A 10241-nucleotide genomic window follows, 5' to 3' on the forward strand; every position below is an offset into this window, starting at 1 on the left:
CTGTGACTGTTCTTGAATGGCCCAACCAGAGACCTGACTTAAACCCAGTTGAGCATCTCTGGAGAGACCTGAAAATGGCTGTCCACCAACGTTTACCATCCAACCTGACAGAACCGCAGAGGATCTGCAATGAGGAATTGCAGAGGATCCCCAAATCCAGGTGTGAAAAACTTGTTGCATCATTCCCAAAAAGACTCATGGCTGTATTAAATAAAAAGTGTGCTTCTATGAAATACTGAGCAAAGGGTCTGAATACTTAGGGCCATGTGATATTACAGTTTTTCTTTAATAAATGTGCAACAATTTCAACAATTCTGTGTTTTTCTGTCAATATGTGGTGCTGTGTGTACATTAATGAGGGAACACATGAACTTAAATGATTTTAGCAAATGGCTGCAATATAACAAAGAGTGAAAAATTTAAGGGGACCTGAATACTTTCTGTACCCACGGTGCGGTATATGGTTGTTGTCTCGCCTGTAGATGGAGGTTTTTCTTTCATGTTTTGGAGGAAGAAAAGTCACAGAGTGATGGCGATCCTTCATTTCTCTCACCGGAAGAGTTTGCCTTCGCTAAAGAGTGAGTTAATTCTGAAACTTCTCTACTGTCCGTTATCAGGCGACAGGCAGACGGTGTGGTAAAGTGCAAACAGAGCCAGAACGTTCTTTTCATTTCTGTGAGAATGACTGCTTTGGGCAGAATGTTGAGTGTTATCTGGCATTGTCTGTTATTCATCTAATTCACAAAGGGGTGTGTGTGTGTGTGTGTGTGTGTGTGTGTGGTCTCTAAACCTTTTATAAGTTGTGTGTTTGGGTATCTGGCCAGCACAGAGATGTGGCTCTGAAACTCATGCTCCCAAACCTGAAGAGCATTGACATGCTGAAGGTCGGTGAGAGACATTTTATTGTTTTCTCAGAATTAACATATATATATTAGTACAGACCAAAAGTTTGGATACACCTTCTCATTCAAAGAGTTTTCTTTATTTTCATGACTATGTAAATTGTAGAGTCACACTGAAGGCATCGAGGGCTATTTGAGCAAGAAGGAAAGTGATGGGGTGCTGCGCCAGATGACCTGGCCTCCACAGTCACCGGTCCTGAACCCAATCCAGATGATTTAGGGGTGAGCTGGACCGCAGACAGAAGGCAAAAGGGCCAACAAGTGCTAAGCATCTCTCGGGGAACTCCAAGACTGTTGAAGACCATTTCAGGTGACTACCTCTTGAAGCTCATCAAGAGAAGCCAAGAGTGTGCAAAGCACTAATCAAAGCAAAAGGTGCTACTCTGAAGAACCTACAATATGACATATTTTCAGCTTCACACTTTTTTGTTATGTATACAATTCCATATATAATTCCACACATGTTAATTCATAGTTGTGATGCCTTCAGTGTGAATCTACAATTTTCATAGTCATGAAAATAAAGAAAACTCTTTGAATCAGAAGGTGTGTCCAAACGTTTGGTCTGTACTGTGTGCATATATTTATTTTTATTTATTTATTTGTAATAATTATTAGTGTATTTTCTGTTACATTTTGAGATTTACAAGCCAGAAATACTAGAAGTGTAGTTCAGCCAGCACAATTGTGAAAGTATATTTTAAATAATACCATAATCCATTCATTTGGATATAGGGATTTTACAGTAAATTGACTTTACAGTTTATTTCCTTAATCCGTTAATTTTGATAGAGGAAATTTACAGTAAATCTATTTGACTGTGAACCCTCAGATATAAAGGTACAAAAGCTTTTTACCTTTAAGGTAATGTGGACCCTACAGTGGTCAGTTATGTACAAAGGTGTACTGCACAGAAAAGCACATATACTACTGTTCAAAAGTGTATGGCTAGTAAGTTTGTTTGTTTGAAAGAATTTATAGAGCAAGGATGCATTCAATTGTTTAAAAGTAACCATAAGGACTTTTAAAATGGCTACCAGAAATGTATATTTCAAACAAATGCTGCTCTATTCATCATAGAATCCTGCAAAAAAATTTATCTGTTTCCACAAAAATATTAAGCACCATAAGTGTTTTTAAGCATGGATTATAATGACTAGAAAAAAAGCTTATCAAGCAGCAAATTAGCATATCCAAATGATTTCTGAAGATCATGTGACACCGAAGACCGGAGTAATGATGCTGAAAATTCAGCTTTGCATCACAGAAATAACTTACATTTGAATGTATATTACAATAGAAAACAATTTAAATTGTAACACTTTTTCACAATGGTACAGTTTTACTGTATTTAAAGTAATAACCTCATTTTCATTCAGCAGTCACACACTGAAAATCCCATTCTGGTTGATCACTGATCTGGTAGTGGCTTGTGGGCAGGAGGGAGCAAAGATGCTTGCTTGCTGCCTCATAACCAAACACAAAAATTCATTAAAATGAATAAAATGCAATGGATTTACTTATCAAAATGCTCAATATCCTAGAATAAACCGCATCTGGCTGAGATGATAAAGCAATATGAGTTCATAAACAGTATTTAGTTGTTGTTTTCTCTCTCGGGGAGTGCGTTGTGGACTTGGACGAAGCACCTGATGTGTTACCGTACTATAGCGCCTCTAGTGGCCAGCGGTGCAGTGCAACTCATTTAAACCTGCAGAGCATCAGGAACAGGATGAAGACGCACAGAGCACTCTTACATGCTTGAACATCCATCCGTCTGCCTGTATCATAGTATTCCAGCACCATCAGATCCAGTTTGGACTTTGAGCATGTCTGCATCTTTAAATCTAGAGGCATTTTTATTTAAAAATGGCTCATACTCCTCATAAAACTGACATGAAAGCAGTATGGATTGTTATCGTTGACTTTAAAAGTAATCTATTAGAATGAACAAACTTCAGTTTATTCTGGTTATCTGGATTGTCTTGGTGTACTGCAACCTTCCTGCAATATTTCGTCATGAACTGACAGCTCAGTCATTGCAGTCTGATCAGAATCTACTGGTGAACCTGTCACTCTTGCTCTGGAACGGAAGCTGTGGTTTTCTCTGTAAATGGGAAGTTGTTGGTTTGGATGTATGCGGTCGTCTAAATGGTCATTGGGGTTTTGCGTGTGGTGTCAAAATAAAATTGTATTTATGTTTCTGTACTGGTCCACCATGTTTTTTTGTGTTTTCTGCATGCTGTTTTGTAGTATATTATAGATAGCTTCTAGAATGATCTGACTTGCATGTTAAACTCGTTAAGTCTGTAAACAGGATTTATGGCAAAATATCAATTGCCAAAATAATTTTAATCTTCAGTTTCCACAGCAAAAAAAAAAAAAAATCATTTATAGTGACATACTTCAGTGATGGGTATCTTGTATTTTATTATAGGAGTTTTTCAGAAAAAAACAGTTTTGTGTTTCTAAATCAAAATTCTGTAATTCTATTCTAAATGCTTTTATAAGTGCTTTAAAACACACTTTAAAAGTTCAATTTCAGGATGACTAAAGCAAAAAACTCCATAAAGGTTAATATGTCATGTTTGATGCAGCAATTTCTGTGGTGTCTAAATGACCAACACGATCAAATTTTGCAGAAATACGTTTTACACAATCTTTTACATGCCTTATGTCGACTGAATAACAGTTCATACTTTAAAGGCCTGGAATTAAAAAAAAAAAAAAAAAGAAATCCCCATTTAGGTTGTGATGATACATAAGAATAACGTGAACACTTATTGAACACTTATAAGGTGAACACTTATTGAACTGAAGGAACTTTTATTTACTTGATTATAAAATTGATTTGTTCATATCTCAATCATAATTGTATTGTGTTGCATTTGTTTTGACACAGTTTGGGCCTCTGAAAAAAAAAAAGTGTTTTCCCCCATCTGTAATTAAATCTCATAATGTGCTCCATATTCTCTTATATAATATTATAAGGGCTATAAAAGCCTGATCCATCAAATATGATACAAATCATAAAACATGTATGCAATTTTATACTTTTTCGATTTGTATATACTTTGTCCAAAGTTTCAATAAACCGTTCCATTTAAAAATAATAGATTCATATATCAGGGGTTATGGGGTTAAAATGCCCTGATTTTAGTGGGTCCAATATTATTAAAATCAACAAGTGGCGATGTCAGTCCAGTTCTCATGAAACCAAACACTGCTCTAATGTTTGAGGTAAATAAAGCCTTGTGACCTGACTCTGCAGAAGATAACATTGCCTGATCTCACACTTCCACCTCTCTCATTCCACCCTGAGAAATACACCTATTGCTCCATATCCTGTCCTGACACTTTTACCACTCCGCCAGTGTTGTGTTCTGTATGTGATCATTCCTCAGCGTTTATGGGAATTATACACCTGTGGTGGCTTCACATACTGAAACCTCTGCCTAAGGGCTTGAACTAGCATTAGGAGTATTTTTATTATAGTTCCAGTGTTGTGAAATGTGTGATTCACTTAAACCTGATAGACTCAATCTCATGTAGAGTCATGATTAACTTCTGAATCATGGAAATGTAGCCAGTTAATACTGAAGCATGTGTAAACTGACAGTTTATGAAGAATCATGCGGTCAACGCCCATAATGCAATGTAAACTGGTTCTTACTGGTAAAGAATAACACTGCAGACACATTAGTGATATTTCAGCGCAATTTCGCAGAAATGTCTATTGTCAATAGAGTAGAAATGTATGAAGCACAGCTCAAACACAAGCCGATTTCTGTGATTGTTTTCTTCCTGATTTAAAAACTAAAAAATTATGGATTCCTACTGAGTGAATGATTCATGCGAACGTTTGTTGAACATCAGTAAATGGGAATGCATCTTAAAGGGATAGTTCACCTATAAATGAAAGATTGCTGCTAATTTACAAATCCCCACGGCCTTCCAAGATTCAGAAGATTTTTTTTTCGTCAGAATAGTAAATGAGGTTTTAGCTGAAACTGTGGAACCTACCGATTCATAAATGCAACTCAATAGCTACTGAGTCGAAAAAATAAATAAATAAAGAATCCTAATTGCTCCTGGCGATATATTGAGGTCTTATGAAGTGAAATGATCAGTCCGTGCAAGAAACTGAACATTACATTTACAACACTCTTCCTGTAATTCATACCCACAGGCAAAATCTGATGCTTTACTGCAAACTGCTTCTTTCAGAAATTTACCAGTGTGTTTAGTAATCACACAATGATGTAACATACACACAATTACATTATTAAAACATGATAATGATGTGAAATGCAGATGAGTTACATGTCTAAAGCATATTATGTGAATAAACTCTTTTTACATAAACTCTGAGGAGCCCTTAAAAGTGTAATTCTGCCTCTTCGTTCGAGTGCTGGGTTCACGTTTGCACCTATCACCGTCTCATCTGTCTTTGGTCTGGGTCTGACCTGTTTCCTCAGTTCAGTGACTGTTGGAGGAGTGATTCGATCGGTAGACATCACTGTTTGCCTGAGGCTATGGATTAATGTTCAGTTTCTTGCACAGGCTGATCTTTTCACTTCATAAGATAAACCACAGATATTATTATTTTGTGTTGCCACACTTCTTTTGAACTTTTTTTTTTGGTAGACTCTGACTTAATTTAATTAATCACCAAGGACAATGTCATTCCAAACCTGTATGATTTTCTTCTGTGGTGATATTTTGAAGAATGTTTAAAATGTTTTAGTCCATACTGTACAATGAAAGTAATAGCAATACTTGCCAATTTACTATTAAATGTCCATTGAGGGCATAGTTCAAGCATTTAAATTCTGTCATCATTTACAGTTGTTCAAAATCTGTATAAAAGTTTGAAAATATAATCAAAGTCAATGGGGTCCAGAACAAGATAACATTTGACCCCATTGACTTTCATCGTATTGAAAAAAAAAGAGAAAAACACACACACACACACACACACACACACACACACACAACACACCTTTCATATTGGTTTGGAACAACATCTAAAATGATGACAAAAAGTACATTTTTGGGTGAACTATCCCTTCAAAAGACATACATCTATAAAAATTGCTACAGCTACTTTTTGTCAGATAACCACACCCAGAGTTTGTTGACGTCAATTAACATAATTCTTGGTAATGTGGGTTTTTGTAAACTCAACGCTTGTTAACCTCTGTCACAGCTTCCGATTTCACAGTCACTTCCTTTAACCCTTTAGTGACAGGAAGCCCACACACCATCTGTCATCAGTTCAGTTATACAGAACTGTTCATCTAATTTCGTAAACTAGGTCAGAATCCAGCTATTGGCTAATACACTGTACAAATACTGGAATGAATAGTTTAGTTATGAGGCACAGGAAGTGCACTAATCGCTCAATAATCAGGAAAACACACAAGACATCTGTAAATGTGCATTACAGACATATAAAACATTCCTTCTGCTCTTCCAAAATCTAAATAATTTCTTACAAACTAAATGCAGTTATAAAATGAGATTATGTGCTTCAGTTTCCAGTTCAAAAGTGAATTATTGCAATAATGAGTATTATAATGGTGTTACTGATGATGCTAAATGATATCCATTATGAGTTAATGCGAGCACATTTCAGGTTTGGTGATGATATAGGGGTTCTTGGGTCTCGCTGATGGTTTTGTGATAGTGCATGAGACAAAAAAGGCTTTGGAAACACTGATCTTAGATGTTTTGACACCCACAGATCTGCATGAAGTCATCTCAACAGGAAGCAGATGACAGAGTCAACATTTCAAAGAACTGCACAGTTAGTGCAGCAGTTCTGCCAAATTCATTATTATGCATTTTCAGCCTAAACTCAGACATGTCACATCCAGAGTTGTATCTCATTTTAACTCTGTAATTTTTTAGGTTTGATGCTTCCCCCAAAACACCCCAAGAATCGACATGTCTGATCATGTCAATGTGAATTCAGACTGCAACACTATTATATTTAGTAGACTCTTCATTGTTAAATATTGCAGTATTTAGGTCCAACATCTGATTCTTTTGTGTGCATTCGATACATATTAAATTGTGTTTTATTATATTGCCATTTTTGGCTCTCATTTTGGACTCAAACTAAACTTCTTTGAAATGAAAATATTCATATTGTATTGTAAACGCTAGTTCATCTAGTGCCAATAAATTTGACCTTGAATGTCTTTTGCACTGTTTCCATTACAAAGTTATTTTTGCTTATAGACTAGAATTGGTTAAGCAAACCGTCACTGAGTCAGTTTGGCATTTCTTTTTTTTTTTTTTTGAGGCAGTGATTGGCAAGGGTTCAAACCACATTCATGTGTGCTACGTGCCTAACTACAGGCCTGATATGGCAGCTATGGTTATTTTCTCTATCTCTCTTTTTAAAAGAAGCTCAAGCATGAAGAATGAAAGCCTAATAAGGTTATAAATCATGCTCACTGGGTTGTTTTGTGGGAAGATGGCCTAGAGGAATTTTCATGCATTTTCTCATTGTCCTAAGGCATAATTACATTAATTTAATAACATTTACATAAATCACATCAAATAGAAATATCATCAGACATTTTTCAGGAAGCTCTTTTTTGTAGGTAAATAAATAAATAATCAATTCATTTTCATCTCAGGGTTTCAGGTCACTATATTTGTTCAGATAGTTTTCTTGCTCATTTGTCAGATAATCCCTGTAAGAGTAATTTACTTAATAAATGCCACTTTATTCCTTTAGGCTATAAATGAAATTTCAAACAGCGAAGGTTTACTATATAATATGCTGAAACTGCTTTAAAGTCTTCACAGTGTTTAAAATGCAGTTTGTACTTACATTAGTTGAAAATTCATTTGCCACTTATTAAGTCCCCTGTAGAAAAATAATAATAAATAAATAAAATAAATATATATATATATATATATATATATATATATATATATATATATATATATATATATATAAATTAAGAAATAATAATATAAAAAATTTAGGAAAAAAGACACCTTCGATATAGCTGTTCTCCCTAAACATTGATATGAATTATAACCTAAAATCTTAATGATTTTTTAAAAATTCATGTTCCTGATGTTTGTCAAGCACCCATATATTTTCCCTAGGATTTAGTCTCCTACTCTTTAGCCCACAGATCAGGTCATAAATAGCTGGTTAAGACTCATCCGGTCTTTCCAAAGCTCATTGGCCTGAGTTTGGAGGAGGGCTCAAGCTACTATAAAAGACGAAGTGACGCACAGTGCTTCCTGAAGCTCAGCTGAGCCAAGACATCTCAAACTTGTGTCCTTCAGTACAAAAAACTGAACAGAAAGATCATCTTTTTAAAGGATTTCATAGGATAATCCAGTGATCAAAATTAAAGCACAGTAAGATTTGTTTTTCTCATGTTTTATTCAAAAATGATTGATTTATTAACTTGAAGTTGTTAAAACCACTTATGTCTGTTTTTACAGCATCGGCATTTAAAGTGTGCGACTACTTTGGGAGGAAAGGAAATAATAATTCTGCAGGAAGATTTCACTATTTTATACTGAAGATGACTTGTGCAAAGTAAGTTTATTGTCTGAATAAGATCAAATACTAAAGCAAAAAAAAAAAATTTGGAAATACTAGAGGGGTTTCCGGGCCTCAATAAGTCATGAAAAGTGATTAAAAAAAATCTGTTAAAGTCATGGAAATTTCTGCAATCAATATTTCTAGTAAACCTCAGCTCTAAAATGTTTCTTCAACTAGATTGTTTGTGAGCGCGTGCATGCAAAGCTGAAAACACAATTGGTCAAAAAGTGTGGGGACCCTGTAAAAAGAGAGTATAAAGTAAAAAAAAAAAAGCATGAAAGTCATTATTTTGTCCTGTTTGTGCACCTCCAGTGTGATGTCGAGGTTCGGCCCGCCGGTGTCCGTGAGGTCTGTGGACATGGCCGTGGGTTTCAGGTGCAGAGGATCACCAAACATCAACCACCTGCTCGGCGTGTCTTCCCCCAAACCCCTGCGGCCCTGCATCGCCCTTCAGCCGGTGTTCGAGTACCGACACCCGCCATCGACAGGCCTCATCACAGCCAAAAAAAACAGACCCAGGGAAAAACGCGTCGCGTTCGCGGACGCCAAAGGACTCTCGCTCATCACGGTGCGCCTGTTCTCCGAGAAAGAGGACAAGATCCCGCGTGAGCCGCTGAAAACCCCACGGCTGAAGAAGAAGCTGGGCTCCGCTACAGAGACCGTCCACAATGCTCCGAGGTTGAAGCTTGGGTTCGAGCAGCCTTGTAGAGATTTCCAGGCGTTCAGAAGTCGGCTTCAGGATCAGATGGTTGTGTTGGAGAGCTGTCACGTCACCGGGTGCTCCATCTTCGGCACCGTGCGCGTCAAGAACGTCTGCTTTGAGAAAGCGGTACAAATCCGTATAACTTTCGACACCTGGCGCAGTCACCAGGACGTGCCGTGTACTTACCTGGATCAGAGCTACGGCGAACCTGGAACCGACGTGTTTGAGTTCAACATCCGGGTCCCTGAGCGGTTAGACCCGCGCGAGCGCGTCGAGTTCTGCGTCTCTTACTTCCCGGCTGCGTTCAGTGCTGCTCGGTGGGACAATAATAACGGCGACAACTACTGCATTCACGTGTGTGACTGAATGTACTGTTCTCTAATGCCAGTTTTACACTGCGTCTGTACAAACTTGAAACTACAAACGTTGCTTGCTGACCCGTTTAGCACATACTGACTGAAATCCTGTCCCACGATCACCGAGTGCACTCGAACGCAGCCTATCTTATTTATTTAAATGTATTTTTAATATTGGCAACTCGACAAATGTGCGTAAATATCTCGCATATACTGTGTAGCCTACTCTAATTGTGGAAAATATTTTTGACATCGTATCAAATAAGTTATTTTTATATTTTTAAAATTGAGTTGTTTTAGGAATGTGCCATTTATTTTGTGAACTTGAGCACTTTAACCCGTTTATAAAACACATTCATACTGTGGGTAATTTACTAAGGGTTTTATAGAAAATATTTTATTACATAAAATAAAGATCACTGAAATTGCTTCAAATGACTATTCATTTTCTCTTGCATTTATCTATTGTTGTTTACTCAAGTTTCTGTGATCAAGACAGTTCATTCAAATCCCGGGACGTTTTTGTCTTGGACACTTGGAGCATTATCCATTTTAATCTATTAATTCCCAGGATTGGTACCTGACATAGAGCTTCGGACTGACGTGAGAACCCTTGATTGGAAACTGAATATTTCATTCATGTAGTTTGATAGGTTGTTTATCTGAGTATTATGGTTTTATTAATGTATTAGGTTTGT

At 36.7% G+C, this 10241-nt stretch overlaps 1 protein-coding gene across 1 annotated transcript; it reads left to right on the forward strand.

The window, feature by feature from the left end:
* Positions 1 to 8157: 8157 nt before the first annotated feature.
* LOC113070997 (protein phosphatase 1 regulatory subunit 3C-like) lies at positions 8158 to 9972 on the forward strand. The gene is made up of 3 exons (XM_026244363.1): positions 8158 to 8294; positions 8382 to 8478; positions 8797 to 9972. The coding sequence occupies exons 2-3, from the start codon at positions 8465 to 8467 to the stop codon at positions 9551 to 9553; spliced, it is 771 nt and encodes a 256-aa protein (XP_026100148.1). The 5' UTR covers positions 8158 to 8294; positions 8382 to 8464; the 3' UTR covers positions 9554 to 9972.
* The last annotated feature ends 269 nt before the right edge of the window (positions 9973 to 10241 follow it).

This window comes from Carassius auratus, unplaced genomic scaffold (assembly GCF_003368295.1).
Source record: "Carassius auratus strain Wakin unplaced genomic scaffold, ASM336829v1 scaf_tig00005608, whole genome shotgun sequence".
Classification (NCBI taxonomy): Eukaryota; Metazoa; Chordata; class Actinopteri; order Cypriniformes; family Cyprinidae; genus Carassius; species Carassius auratus.